The sequence below is a fragment of the Rousettus aegyptiacus genome, unplaced genomic scaffold, assembly GCF_014176215.1.
Source record: "Rousettus aegyptiacus isolate mRouAeg1 unplaced genomic scaffold, mRouAeg1.p scaffold_m13_p_13, whole genome shotgun sequence".
Classification (NCBI taxonomy): Eukaryota; Metazoa; Chordata; class Mammalia; order Chiroptera; family Pteropodidae; genus Rousettus; species Rousettus aegyptiacus.
In genome coordinates this window covers 66,613,824-66,629,573 of record NW_023416288.1, presented here as the reverse complement: position 1 = coordinate 66,629,573, position 15,750 = coordinate 66,613,824, and the positions used below count along the sequence as shown (strand labels likewise).

At 36.7% G+C, this 15,750-nt stretch overlaps 1 protein-coding gene across 4 annotated transcripts in view; it reads right to left on the bottom strand.

Moving 5' to 3' along the window:
- Positions 1–15,743, bottom strand: part of IQUB (IQ motif and ubiquitin domain containing) — a 56,120-nt gene extending 40,377 nt beyond the window's left edge. The window contains exons 1-5 of one of the 4 annotated variants that reach the window (XM_016125203.2): positions 10,806–15,743; positions 9,706–9,813; positions 8,125–8,230; positions 3,355–3,767; positions 872–1,006 (exon numbers count right to left, since the gene is read on the bottom strand). In XM_016125203.2, the coding sequence (XP_015980689.2) occupies positions 872–1,006; positions 3,355–3,763 (544 nt within the window). In that variant the 5' untranslated portion in view covers positions 3,764–3,767; positions 8,125–8,230; positions 9,706–9,813; positions 10,806–15,743. Of the gene's footprint in view, positions 1–871; positions 1,007–3,354; positions 3,768–8,124; positions 8,231–9,427; positions 9,613–9,705 lie in introns of those variants that run through there. The other 3 variants (XM_036230977.1, XM_016125204.2, XM_016125202.2) reach the window with 3 other exon arrangements.
- Between the last annotated feature and the right edge of the window lie 7 nt (positions 15,744–15,750).

Sequence of the window (15,750 nt, the reverse complement as noted above, 5' to 3'; positions counted from 1 at the left end):
TCTGATTTGGCAAGGAAAAGGAACTCAGTAGGTGTGGTTTACTACTTTTTACCGCGTAGGATTTCCCCATACCAAAAAAAAAAAAAAAATGTTATTTCCCTGGAAACTTTCTGTGGCACCTTCATAAATTTAATATCGGAGCTTCTTAAACTAAAACATTAGCATTTGTGCAAACATATTCAATAGAATTTTACTTAGCTATGTTAGTCTGGTTAATTCCATTACAATTACAAAGACTACTTCTTCTCATGACATAAAGCTAATATAAAACGGGCTGCTTAATACTGTCCACAAAATATAAATAAACTTGAGCATCATGGGAATGTGAATTGATGTGAATGTATGACGATTGGTAGATAAACCGTTTTCAGCCCTCATCTTATCTACCCATGCTCACTCATCCTCACTCCCCACATACAGTTTTCTTCCAACTGTGATTAATTTCTTACTGCTTCCCAAGAGTCCCAGTTTTTCTCAGCTTTCTTGGACTTAGTACGAGCACTACTTTTCTTAGATGAAGCTTTCTAGGATCTCCCAGTTTCTTTCTGCCCTGTTCACACCGCTTTTTGTACCTATCTACATTAAAACATTTACATATTATGCGGAACTGTTACATGTATCTTTACTGGTCAGTAAACAACTTGAGAACAGGGATTTTTGTTTCGTGTTTCTTTATATTTTCAGTTCTTAGCAAAGTATTAAAAACAAAGTGTGTCCTCAATAAAAGTACATTGAATAAATGAATGCATAACCACGATATCATGTGCAAACAGTAAATGTCAAGACACTTAATTTAGCAAATCAAAGATCTTGATTATTTACATGTAAAGCTAAAGAAGTGTTGGTAAGTTTTATGAGCCTCCAAACTTACCTGCATATCTGATCTGCAGTATATCAGGTGGGACATTTAATAGGTTTGAAAAATGATCCTTGAGGTATTTAAAAGTGCTGTCGATTTTAAAAGACATTATAACTTCCTGGCCCACAGGAAGAAGTACAGCTTTTACTGCAAATAAAAAAAAATAAAAATAATAAAAAATAAAGAATCATAGTCAAAAAGTAAAGGTCAGCAACCCACAGTCCACAAGCAGAAAGAAAATTATGGGATAGTTTTTAATCACATAGGCTGCAGTCGCTTCTGCCATGTTCCCCCACTGCACCTCCCTGATGAGAGTTACTTTTCATTTTCTATGAGAAGTGACAAACATTCAGTTGCGACCTTTTCCTTTGAAACTGATTTAGAATCTGAGTTGGCATCAATGGTGAATACCCGCTCCCCCACCTCCAGCTCGAAGTTCAGATCTCCCTTCCATTCTCTGGCATGGGGATCAGGGCATACTCCAGATCACCTCCTCATGCAGAATGCCACAAGAAATGGAAAATAAAACTAAGCTGCTCTGAAAGATTCCCAGCTCTAAACATAGAAAAGTTCTCAGAAAACCAAGCATTTTCTGTAGTATTAGAAAGGGAGAGCCTGAGTGCTCGAGGGTGCCCCTGAACCTAGAAATGCGTACTTTGTTCACAGATCGCTGTCATCCATCAGTAAATCAGTGCATGGCTATGAAGTTAAGAAAAACCAATCGAGACATTTTCAAAGAAAATTTTCTTTGACCTTGCAACCACAAGAGATATCTAATACTAAGTCCATTCTTTTTCCCATAATTATTTATGTCTATAGTTGCCAAAATGCAAAACAGAAAAATCATTGTTTTACAATTATCTAGAATAACTATTCACAAATCTACTTTTCAAAAGAATGGACATTATGTGGCTCTCTCCCTACTTTATAAAATAGGAAATCAAGACATTAAAAATTAAGAAAAACTTCATATTTTTATTATTTACATTATGTCATATTTTAACATTACATATTATATACTATATATTATATATTGTTATACTATATAATTTGTTACTATAAAATGATTATCTGTTCACAAATTATAGGAATGAAATATAGTATTTAAAAACAATTATTATGGAGTAAACTTTTTTTATATCTACAGACTTTATATTTTAATGGAGATGTAATAAATTGGAGTACAGAGTGCACGCTATAGGCCAAAAAAGTTGTACATTTCTAGATGCCTGACACGAGTTTTCATAATGCCAAATCAGACATTTATCAGTAACCTAGGATGAAATTCAACTAGGCACTGTTGATGCTAAGGTTCTTAGAACTTGTTAAAACGTGTTTCAGAGTTCTCTATCAACAAATAGAGTACTTGCACATATGTTAAATTATCAAAAGGCTGTTTTAATTATTTTGTGAATTCAAAATTCGATGATAAATTTAAAATTTTTCATACCTGTAGCTTCCTAAGCTTTGGGGAGGGGAGGTGTGTTAAAGAGTTGTGAGCCTCAGGAACTACAGGGCCAAGACAACTTTTTAGAAAATCACCATGTGTTTGTTATAAGCTACAATATCAGGGAATCACAGAAATATTGAAAATGGAGCCCAAATATATACTGAATAATGAAATTGAAGAATAACAGCTTTAGTTAGGTATAATTGGGCTTGATTAATTTCTTCTCCTTCCACCTTTTCATTCTTTACTTATGTGGAGACACCATACAAGGGTAAACTATCCCACTGGAACCAAAGGCTACATTTTACCAAACTAAACTGCTGTTATTGTTAACTGACAGTCCATGTTCTCCATCTCGCGGATGGATACTCTCTCAAAACTTGTGGACAAGGGGAAGAAGGAGCAGTCGCTTAACCATACCAGTAGAATGGTTCTCTGTGTAACCACCTCTTCGTGGCTCCCCCTGTGCCTTGTTACCAACAATGCAGTAATAAGTTCCATATGCCACCAACATTATATCTTTAAAATTAACTTATAAGAAAAGACAGTGATTTTTATGGAGCTACGTATAAGGTAACATTACACAGTCATAATTTGGAAAGATGTAAAAGCATCATAAACTGTACTAAGCACTGGATATGAAACTAGAAAATCTGGACTCAAGTTCCCATCCCACCACCTGCTAGCTATGTACAATTAATTCCAAATTGGCATGCAAAAAAAAATTACAATTATACTCAAAAATTTGCCTACCATTTTTCAAGATCCCTAAACATTTTTAAAACCTACTTTATTTGGGAAAAGCAGATAAACATCCATTTAAAATTTAAAGATGTTCATTGATTTAGGGAGAGTACATACTGCAGAATAGACAAGCTTCCCACATAGTTAAGAGATTCAAGTGGTATAGATAGAGAAGTCTGGTGGACGGAGAAAGGGAAAGTAACATCAAGTATAAAACAAATCTTCAAGCAGAAACAAACAAGAAAAAGCAATCATTCTTCAAAATGAGGAAAGCAAATAGCCTGTCTTCCCTAGGTAATACCTGTTGCCAAAGAATCTTGCATTGATGTTTTCAGAGATTCCTTTACGGCCTTTATTTTATCCAGAAATGTGAGATAAGAATCATTTGAATACCGTTTGGGTGACTGTACTGCACTATCAAATTCAGATAGATGGGTTGGAGAATCTAAAACTTGCTCGGGTGACATAATCTCTTCCACGAGTTGTTCATTGTTTGGTTCCAGGTTTGAAGTGCTCTTGTCATTCTGCTCTTCAACAAGTGTTTCATGGCCCCCACCAGAAGGTTCCGGTGAAGATTCATTTTCCTCAATTTGATCTGCCTCTAGAGCCTCTTGTGAGGGAGCTGGAATGTTGATCATCTCAGAAGCACCATCACCTTTGGGTGCATCAAGAGCATTCTGAGCATCAAATTCTTCCTCCTGTTCAGACATTTTCCTGAATTGAGAAAAATAAACACATTTACTCTATACCAAATATCGAAAACCTGCACCAAATATAAAATTCATTGCTTGTATGCTACAATGTTCATAATGTACTATAATTTTGTTTATTTTTAAAAAATACTATCTTAGTAATGTCATCAGGTAAAACCATCAGTGAATTTTTAATAAAAACACCATTGAAAGTAAAAGTGCATACAAAAAAAAAAAAAAAACCAGAACCTCAAAGCACAATTAATTTGAGAGAATTTTCTGTGAAGAATATATTAAAAAATATTTTAAAGCGAAAAAAATGGCGTAGGTGATAGAGTCTCTGTTTATCCCTCTGGCAACCAAATCAAAGTTGTGATGGAAACAAGGAGCAAACAGCAAGGAAAAATCGCCTGAGACCTAGATGAACAAGCCATGCAAATAGAGAGAAATCCATGAAATCACCCTGCAACTGTAGAAGGTAGAACGCAGAAGGCAGGACGGGGCGAGGACGCCGGGGTGCCCCGTCTGAGCGGCTGAGCGAGATGGAGGCTGTGGCCAGGGCAAACGCCTCTTAAAGGGGCCATGTCCATGAGTGGATTTTTGCAGTGACGGACCTGCTCGCTCTGAGCACCAGTGCTGTCTCGGCTGCACAGGGGGCACCAAGGACTTACAAGGAGACATTGTCGGAGTGAGGGCCGAGGTGAGACTCACTCGTATATAAAGAAGTGCTGGCGGTATCCATTGTTCCCTGTTGAGCTCTCCCCACTCCCAGTGCACCAGACACAGTGCCACCATAGCGGTGATGTCATCAAACTGGATAACAGAGGTCGCTCTGTCCAGAGGATTCCCTGAAACCCCGCCTACTCCAACTCGGTCTGCACCCAAGCCACAGCCAGGTGTATTCTAAGGGAGTCAGATGCTCCTTGCTGAGCAGCGCCTAGACTCACACTAGAGGCAGCTGGCCTTGGTTTCTGGTGTGGCCTTTTGAGGCAATTATAAGCACAGCATCTGTGGATTGCCTGCTGAATCTTAACAGGTGGCCCCAGAGGGATAGAGGCTTGGGCTGTTTGGCCTGCAGCTGAACCCCTCTCAGACACCTACTTCACAAATCGACACTATAAAGACCGGGAGACTTAGAGCTTTGCTTAGTACATAGAAACAGACATGGAAAGGCAGCCAAAATGGGAAGACAAAGAAGCAGAAACCGTATGACAGAACAGAAGAGAGATCCAGATATAGAGGAGTCAAGTAATCTAACAGATTCAGAGTTCAAAACACTGGTTATAAAGATGCTCAGTGAATTTTTGGAAAGTGTAGAAAACTTCAAAAGAACTTTAAAGAGATAAAAAACATAAAAATGGAAATGGAAATTATAAAAGGGAACCAGTCTGAAATGAAGAACACATTATCTGAGATAAGAAGTATATTAAATGGAATAATCAAAATGAATAAAGGATCAAATGCCCTATCTAGAGGATGGAAAAGCAAAGGACACTCAATCAGAATGGCAAGAGATAAGATGCCAAGAATATAAAAATAGTTTAAGGAGCACGTGGGACACTACTAAGGGTCCAAATAGCTGTCTGATTGGTATAACTAAAGAAAATGAAGATGTTGAACAGCTGTTTAAAGAAATAATGATGGAAAACTTTCCTAACCTGGTGAAGGAAATGGACATAAAACTCAGAAAGCTCAGAGAATTCCCCAAATCAGGGATCCAAAGAGGCCTACACCAAGATACATGAAAACTAAAACGCCAAAGTTTAAATACAAAGAAAGAATATTAAAAGCAGCAAGAGAAAAACAAATAATTACATATAAGGGAACACCTATAGACTGGTAGCTGATTTTTCAAAAGAAACTATGCAAGACAAAAAAGGCTTGGCAAAGAATATTGGACAGGATGAAAACCCAGGATCAACAACCAAGAATACTTTATCCAGCAAAGCTATCATCTAGAGTTGAAGGGCAGATAAAGAGCTTCCCAGATAAAAATAAGCTTAAAGGAATATATCACCACCAAGCCAGTATTGTAGGAAATGTTGAAGGGACTTCTTTAAGAAGAAAAAATACAAAAGATTCACTTCAGATTAAAAGGCACACACAGACTAAAAGGAAGGGGATGGAAAAAGATATTGCTTCAATGGACCTAGAAGATATTTAAGTCAGACAGAGAAAGATAAACAGTATATGATTTCACTTATATGCAGAATCTAAGAAATAAAAGGAACGAACTAATCAAAAACAGACTCACAAATATAGTGGACAATTTGATGACAAACAGAGGAGAGAGGAGTTTCGGGGCTGAAATAATGGGATGAAGGGTTAAGGAAGTACAAATTAGTAGCTGATGGATGATCACAGGGATGGAGAACATGGCATAGGGAATGCAGTTAGCATTAATACATTGGCTAGATGAAGGGTCAGGGGAGAGAGGGAGCAATTGGGAGGATCATTTTATGAACTATACAGATGTCTAACAAATGTACTGTACACTTGAAACTAATTAAAATAAGATAAGGATGTGAAAAATATAAGAGATTAAGAGCCATGGAAAAGAGAAAGTGTAGCATATTTTTCTGCTAAGCACATATCTTGCTGTGAGCTAAGAATGGGTTTGTATTGCTAAAATAAAAACAAAACAAAACAAAACAAAACAATAAAGAATATGCAACAGAGATTGCAATGTGACCTGTGAAGCCCTTTTTAGAAAAAGTTTGCCAGCCCCTGATCTAGCATATGTCAAACTGGAGTCCCTGAAGAAAACAGAAAGGTGGAATAAAGAAAATATTTTAAAAGGTAGTGATTGAGAATTTTTTAAAACTGATGAAAAATATGGAACCACAGGTCCAGGAAATACAGTGTAAATATATATCTAACAAGATAAATAAAAATAATTCATAGTCATATACATTATAATTAAATTACAGAATAACAAAGACAGATAAGGTCTGGAAAGCAAACAATGCTATAGGACATACAATCTACTGCTCTGAATCATATTAATTTGCTGACATTAATGCAAAGGAAAGAAAAGTAAAATAACTGCAGATTTCTCATCATAGAATAGAAGCCGAGGCAAGAATGAGATAGCTATCAACTTAGAATTGTGCATCCAGCAAAACTATCTTTTAAGAAGGATACAGAAGCATTTAGAAATAAGTTACCATCAAGATATCTTTTCTAAAGGATACATTTGAAGGAAGAAATGGGCCCAAAGGAAGTTCAAAATGCAAGAAGGAAAGATGATCAAATAAATCATAAACATAAGGGTAGACTCACACAAATACTGTCAACACAAAATAATAGTAGAAAATTGAAATATTAGACAAAATATGTAACAGAGAAGGGAAAGATGAGACTCAACTATTCTCGAAAACTTATACTGTTTACAAAATTGAGGGATGTGATATTCTTAACCCTCGGCTTTGTTAAATTATATATGCATAGTTAAATTTCAAGCACAACAAATAAAATAAATAAAAGTTTTGACATGTAAAACAATAAAGAGGAAAGAAAGTGAAATGAGATAAAACTGAACAGAAAGTCAATTTTTAAAAACTTCAAGAAACCTAAGCTCTCATTCACAAAAAAAATAAAAATAAAAATAAAATAAATAAAATAAAATCTTCCTTTTGATTATTTTCTCTAATAACAGAGCTTAATGGCCTGATCAGAATCATAAAGTAGCCCTAACTCCTAGCAATGTACTCATCTGCCCTTTTTGGAGAGTCTGAGGTAATGAATGCTCTTATTTTTATTTAGTGGGTCATCCTCTAAATCAGCAACGGCAACAAAATCAAGAACATCTGCTCTTCAAAAAACACAACTTAAAGAATAAAAAGACAAACCATAGAGTAGGAGATCATTTCTTTTACAAAACTCTTATCTGATAAAAGATTTGTATCCAGAATACATAGAGAACTCTCAAAACGCAAAAAGAAAAAAAAAATCAGTAATAAATGAGTAAGAGATTTCAATAGATATGTCACCAAAGAATGTACCCAGAAGGCAAAATAAGCAGGGCCAGGACTAGTCTGGTGCCTGCACTGCTCAACACATGCTCTTGAGCCTGAGAATAAATGCCTCCTAAAATTTTGGACTTAGTTGTCTCAATTGCCTCACTAGTCCTGGCCTTGAGAAATAGTACATGAAATGATGGTCATTGTTATTAGTCATTAGAGAAATGCAACTTCGAATCACAATGAAAATCCACTAGACACCTATTGAAATAGTTAATGTTATTTTAGCCCAACAATATCAAAGTCTAGTGAGAATGAAGACAAGTAGCTTTTAGAGTTGATGGTGAAAATGAAAATTGGTACAGGATTCGGAATAATTATTCATCAGTTTTCTTAAAAAATTAAACACACACTTACCCTATGACCCAGCAATCTGTGTCCTTTACCCAAGTAGGATGAAAAACTACATTCCCACAAAACCTGTACACAGTTTAGAAAGCCTCTATTCTTAATCACCAAAGACCTGAAACAACACAAATGTTCCTTAACTGATGAATGGATACACATACTGTGATACATTCATAAAATGGAATACTACTCATCAATAAAAAGGAATAAACTTAATACACACGACAATATGGATGAATCTCAAATTACGCTAAGTGAAGAAGCCAAATCTACAGGCTACATACTGTTCAATAAGTGAAAAAGTAAAGCTTTTGGTGCATAAACTCAAGAGTTCCCAGGGCGAAATCTGAAACTGACCGCCTGCCCCTACACCAGGAAAAGGAGAGATTGAAAAAAAGAGACCACTACAGATAGTAGCATCTAGTACAGTGAGGGACCTCCAAAGAGAGAGGGGAGAAGGTAAGGAAAGGATACTCTGCCCAGTTCTGTTCGAGGATCAACAGAAGGTCTTATATTCGACCTCCAAAAGCACAGACCAGAGGTACAATGTCTCAGGTACTACTACATATTTGTACATGTATAGAATATCTCTAGGTGAACTGGAGAAGGGGGCGGTGGGAGATTAAATGGGTGGAAGGCAGATTTTCACTGTTTATGCTTCTACTGTTTAGTTTTCTTTATTATATTTATGTATTATCGCTTCAAAATTAAATGTTTTAATCTTAAAATTCGTTTTAAAAGAAACAGCAGTCTCAATTATGATTGCATACAAAAAAATCCCCCTTTCACTACAAATGCATTATTTTCTTGATAGATCTAGAATGTTAGTGTTAGTAAGGAAGGATCCAGTTTTGCCTTCTACCAATTAGACGTGTTAGTTTCAAAGATTTTTAAGAAGCAAAGACCATGGTAGAGAGGCGAATGCCCGTGAGGAAAGACAATGGTCACCACAGGCGACTAAATGTTTTCTATTGCCATACATCTTGTTTCTATACTATTACCGCGAAAAGCACGGCGCGGGCGGAGGGGTGGGGGACGAGGGGAGGTGTGCCTCCTAGCTTGATGCTGCTGCTTTTGAATCCCAAATCAGAGATTCGGAGCCAGAAATGGAAGCAAGAAAGAAGAGAAGCTTGAAGCTTTGCACGGCTTTGAAAGTAAAGGTGGAACATTCCCGACCGCCAAGCAGCCCACAGAGCCCAAGAGGCATAAGCGCCCGGCACATAGTCCTCGGAGTCCAGCGCTGTAGAGTCACTGGCTCAGGGCTGGTCTAAGGGTTGGGCCCGGAGAGGGCAGCCAGAACCTGTCCTCCTACCTAAGAAATGCAGCTACTCCCCTCGAAGTGATTCCTTAGGTTCCCAGAAAGAAGCATCCGCGCTCGCTGCTCTCTGTTGCCGGCAGTATCCTAGCAACGACCACAGCACCGCCTCCTCCCGCCTTGGCACCGCTCCCGCGAGAGGAGGCGGTTTCCGCGCTGGAAAGGGAGGTCACGGAGGGGAGGAGCGGAGCCTGGGGGTTCGAGGGGGCGGGGCGATTCGAGGTGCGGGGCGATTCGAGGTGCGGGGCGCAGCAAGGGGCGAAGAGCGTCGTTACCTGCTCGTTAGATCTGAAAGTGACTGGACTCTAACCACTCTCCAAGATTGCTTTTACGCTTGTGAAAGGGAGCAGTTCTCCAAACCGAACACTGAAAGCAATTTGCTCCTATAGATATGAAAAACCAGGGTTATAGAAAATATAACTATGAAATGAACACTTTGACAAAGGGAAACGCCGTACAACAGTAGATAACTACTGACTTGTTAAATTTATAACTTGGCTCCCAACTTCCTGACATACAAAGAGAAAAGGGAGACAGGAGCTATTAAATAAGTCCCCTTTTAAGTGAGGAGAAGCAAAGCTTTTATTAATCATTGAATTATAAAGATTTTTTTCTATCATAAGTTCTTCAAATTGAGAGGGTTTTTAAAAAACGGGGGGGGGGCGGAGAAGGATCATTCGTGTTGCTGTTGTAAATGTGCTAACAATGTGTCTATCTCATAATAATAGCTAATTTATTAAGTAGTATTTGTTACTAAGCACTTTATATTTCCAATTTAATCCTTACAGTGATTTTATTAAGGAAAAACTATGACTAGCTAAGGTTTAAAGAGGTTTAGTGAGGAATCCAGGATTAAATCCAGCAGTCTTGACTCCAGAGCCTCAATTTTAAACCACTATTCTATGCTACATTGTTTGATTTAATACATTTAGCTATTTAAAAATGATGTAATAAAATTAAAATTTTTGTTATATATATAGAGCGCAGGTCCACTCCTTCATAATGCTGTCTTCATTTTTTTATATCGTTCTTCTGACATTGTATTCTCTCGATAACTTCTTAATGTCTACTTTTTCAGTCTTTGTCCTATCTTAAAAAGTATATTACTAGAATATAAAATATATATCTCGATAAAAAAGTCTTAAAATAAAGTAAATGCATTTAAATCACTGCATGAATCCACATATTTATGAAGAGCAGAGAAAAAAGAGAAAAGGAGCATTCAGATAACCATTTGGGTTAGCCTTTCACGGGTAAATCAATGATAGGAGGTGTGAAGACACGTGCTTCCAAACACTCCCCACCCCCACCTCCAAAATCATAATGTATCTTAATTTGATTAGTAATGAGAATTCCATTGGTTTTAAACACTCACCTTTCTGGATCTCTGCTTTAAAATTTATCATCGTCAGCCCTCCACGTTTGGGACAGTAAGAAAAAAACTAGGTTTAGGCATAGAGACAGGAGATGGAGGAAAGAAAATCTGATGGTAGAGAATTTCGAGTACTTCACAGTGTAAAATGTGACTAGAAACCTAGTATATGTTCACATTTTATTTATAGTTTGCTGTGAAGATCTTATATAACCATATAAGCCTAACTTAATTTGGTAGTCTTCCCAGGTAATCATTCTGGTTATTAGCACATCAAAATTACACACACACACACATACCATACACACACTGTCATTATTTGGTTATATAAAGATAAATGCAAGCTGAAAATAGGAAAAACTCCATTCTAAAAATGGAAAAGTAGTTTTACATTATTTTCTATTTACTTTTCACAATAAATCTATACATTTTCTCATGACTTATTTCCTAAAGTGAGTTTTTATTCTCATGAAACATCTATCTTTATCTCAGCCTTCATTTATAAAGATTTCTTTTAATGTGTTTTTATTTTTACAAAGATGCCACCTAGTGGCTTTACAAAATCAAGCATTTCAAAGTATTTCTCATTACTACAATGTGTTTTGATATAAATGAATGAATTAGAAAAAAAATAGAATAATTTAGAAGATCAAGGATTTAAAATTATGCTTTGGAAATTATCTATATGCATTAAATTTGGATCATAATACCTCGTAAAGAAAATGGAAATACAAATAGTATTTCTAGTCTCTTTTCTATAACTATGAGACCAATGTTATTGAAATTCAGGATCTTCCTGTTTTTGAAAAGTAATATGTGTACATACTGTATACTCTGTGACACAGTCAGTTGGTTTGGAGAAGTAGAATCAGAGAAGCATAATCAAATACATTAATATGTTTGCAGCAAAATAGATTCATATTCACATTAAAGTGGGATAAAGGCCACTAATAGTCTATATCAATTCTGGTCAGATTTTACTTCCAATAAGTCATGAAAAAAAATTTCTGTTTTCAAACATTTTTGGACTTTGGAATTTAGGTAGGAAATTTTGAATGTTTTACCCTGAGGAAAAGAGGTAACCGTTCTGTTTAAAAAAAAAAAAGAGAGAGAGAGAGAGTAAAATGAAATATTGTCATAAAACAGTAATGTTTATCTTTAGAAATGCCTACAAGGTTCACCTGAAAAACATATTTGAAGATCATGAGAAATCTCTCTCGAAAATCTCTGCAATGCTTTTCATTTATAGAGTTATATACAGAAAGAAGCTATTCTACCATAAATTAGATTTAAGTACATTGCAAAAAATTAGCTAATATAAACCTAAAGATCTTTTTGAAAAATGCATTAGCAATGCACGGAAAGATAAATTTAAGTTCTTCAGCACACTCAAAAAAAATTTTTTTTAACCTTTTTTTTCCTTTTCATTTCTATGTATAATGTGTCATGTTCCCTTTCCTGTCCCTGTGTTTATGGACGTATGTGTTGAGATGGCACCATCTCAGCTGAGATCCTGCGTTTGACTCTTCTGAGCACTGTCAAACCTCATTAGACATGCAACATGAACAAGAAACTTTCATTAAGACTTTGGGATTTAGAGGTAGCCTATGCTAATTCGCTGCTTCTCTCACTAATTTCTTTCACTAACTAGTTTTGGCTTATTATCTCTAAATACATACTTTTGAATAAATTTCTCCAGTACCCACGAATAATTCAAATCCCATATCATACTCCCACTTTGATTTCTTGTAAATTCTATTTAAAGTAAACCTCTTCATCCTCCTCTAAACCAAACTCTGATCTCAGAGTATTACTATTATTATAGGTTGCAAACCCATTGAGTACCGAGTTTTAAAGGAAATTCTGCCCTCAGATGCAAAACAATCAGGGTTCAGAACTTGGAACTTTACTTGAGACTCCAGAATACATTTGCATAGGCTTTTTTAACTTCTGTTTCTTTACATAACTATGGAGGCTGGGAAGAAAAAGAAAAAGCTGATGTTAGCCTACAGGTGAGAATTTTCTTATACAGAATATTGTTATTTTCTCCCTTCGAAAAAGAAAACTTGAAGCCTGATATAAATAACTGGGGAAATGCAACAAGAGCTCAAAAGTCCACTTTGCAATTGCAGAATGTTAAGGTCTTGCAAGTTCAGAAGATCTGGGCTTCAGAGAATAGTGAAACCGAACTTTTAAGATTTAATGTGGAAGTTCCTGGATAAATGGAAGAACACAGACTATCTGGAATATCACCTTGACTGTCTAAAGGAATTAGAAAAACTGGCCACACGGGAATTCTGCCTGGAAAGCCCGCTGAAGCATCAAGTGAAGAAATTTAACTTCTCGAGGCAAAATGGCAAGTCTTCCCATTGTGGTAGGTCCAGGCCAGAATTTTGACCTCCATTTGACAGAAGATAGCTTTCCTTTTTATCTAGGATCCTAATCTTCATTGTTGTGCTTGAAAATAAACATGGTTTGCATTATAACAACAAAAAAAAGTTCAATTAGCTTCACCTCTCTAACTGCACTTTAAGAATAGAAAAGAAAGTAATCAGAATAAGCTTCTTTCATCTCCCAGTTCTAAGGAAAACACAGGGGGAGGGGGAAAAAAAACAGGGAACAAAGGGACACAGTGAAATCTGAGGCCTGGTGGCCCATGGATGCCACTAATGGCATCATGTTCTTTCTATTCGGATGACAGACTACTTCAACTTCTCCTGGTGTAAAAAGGATGGCAACTTTCAGAGCGGAGCGAGTTGGTACAAGTTAGTGCTTCACATCCTATTTGCCCAGGATGGTCACGGTTTATCTGTTATCCTTTTGAAATTATGAATACTTCCTTTCACTCTCAAAATCATTACGGGTTGAAAAAAAAAAAAAACATATGGTTATCCAGATATAAAACATTTTCACACCAAAGGAAAGAATGCCTGGAAATTTGAATATTCTGCACTCCGTCCAGATAGGTGAAACGGGGCATCGATTTGCTGCCATTTTCTTTTTCACAAAGTTCAAACTGATTAGCTTCTTTTTCTTTTGAAGTGTCTGGAGTATAATTAATTTGAATAAAATATATGAGAAGCCTAGGGAGAATTGAAATGGGCCATTCTGAAAATAATTCAAATTAGTCTAGAAGCCATTCAGCAATGCTGAAGGTCTTTAAATAGAATTTAATTTCCAATTGATCAGGAAAGCTTAATCTGAAAGTTTATAGGAAACAACCGGTAAACATTGATGGGGTAAATAAAATTGAGTGTAAGTTTGTTTGGGCAGTTAGAATGGCAGTAAATGTAAAAGAATGGACTACACTGCAATGCCTTTTAGATACCTACCCCATTAGCTGCCTGTGATCCACATGAATATTTTCACAGGAAATGAAATCCTGTTTACTACTTCTGTTCATATTTGTTCTTTATAGATACTTTGACAGAAAAAGTCAAGAAAGCAGGATCTAGGTTCTTTTGGTGCAGCCCATACAGTACGTGCAGGAGTGACAGCATCATATGCATTCATAAGGAAAAATATAATGGTTAAGGAGTTGGAGTTCCGGAGCAAGGCTGTCTAGGTTCAAAATGTAGCTCCACATCTTCCTAGTTACATCACCTTGGATATGATATCATACCATCTCTTTGCCTCACTTTCTCAGGATCCCCATGTCCCACAATTGCAGTAGGGCACTACTCACTGAATTCTGGTTTCCTATCTGGAAAATGGAGATAATTGGCAGGATTTCCCTTGTAAGAGTTGTAGTGCAGATTTAATGAGTGAAATTAGTCAAGAACTTAGAAAAGTACCTGGCAAACATTAACAAACATTAGCTATTATTATTACATTATTACTAAGACCCTGCCAGAACCTGCAGCTGGGGAAAACCTTGAGCCACATCCTCCAGCACATAGAAACAATGGAGCAGACAGAACCATAGTTGCAGGAGATAAGCAGGCCCAGGGAGTTTCTAAAGTCACGCATGCGCATTAGTTAAAAAAGGTGTCCTATAGTCAACTTTCCCTCATTATCATAGTAAGAAACACTCCCCCCTAAGTGGAGATTAAGATGCTAATGAGACATGCTACCCAGGATACAGCATATTGGTACAGGGAAAGACTAGCCTCAACATACTTTGGGAGAGAAAAAGGAAAGAGTAAGAGCCTATACAACTCCTGGGGAACCACATCCATTCTCTTTCGGAGTGACTTCCTTAGTGCATCAAGTTTTCACTTTAATAAACTTTTCTCTCTGCAAAACAGTTTTACCCAGTCCTTGATTTCCTGAGAGGGGCAAGGACTCCTGTGCCAAAAACACTGTTACTATTCCACAACTAGCATTTCTAATGCAAAAATCAATAAGGTCCCCTCTTATTAAGAGCCACAGTTCTGTTGGTGAAATATATACAGTGCCTAAGAACAATGGGAGAAGTGGGGCTGAGAGTATGACAGAGGCGCATCGAGCCAGCTTTCTGTTTTTACGTGCCCAAAGGTCTGAAAAAAATGGCTGGTTAGTAAATTACCTTGAAAGCATCTATGCAAACATGCTTAAGGATCATATTATTTTCTTACTAAATCTGATGTATTATATATTAAAGCAAATGTTTAGAACTGAAAAGTTATAAATCACAAGCTCTACTTTTTACCGAGAAGGAAACAGGCCATCCTGAGAGGTTAACAACTTGCCTCCCCTAGTCACTGACTTCATGATGGCACTAGAACCATGGAATGAGAACCCCCTGACTTCTGACTCTCCCTCTAATGCTTTCCCACATCCCCCACAGCTTTCTCTTAGTCTGCCTGCTAAAAAGTAACTCAACCCACCTCATTAATATTTATTTAGCATTCAGTTTACAGCTCTGTAAGAGGAAAAACATATTGGAAAAAAGAAAAATACAATTTTTTTCTCATTCTGAAAATTCTAAGATTCTGTTTTGCCACAAGAAATAGCAAACACACACACA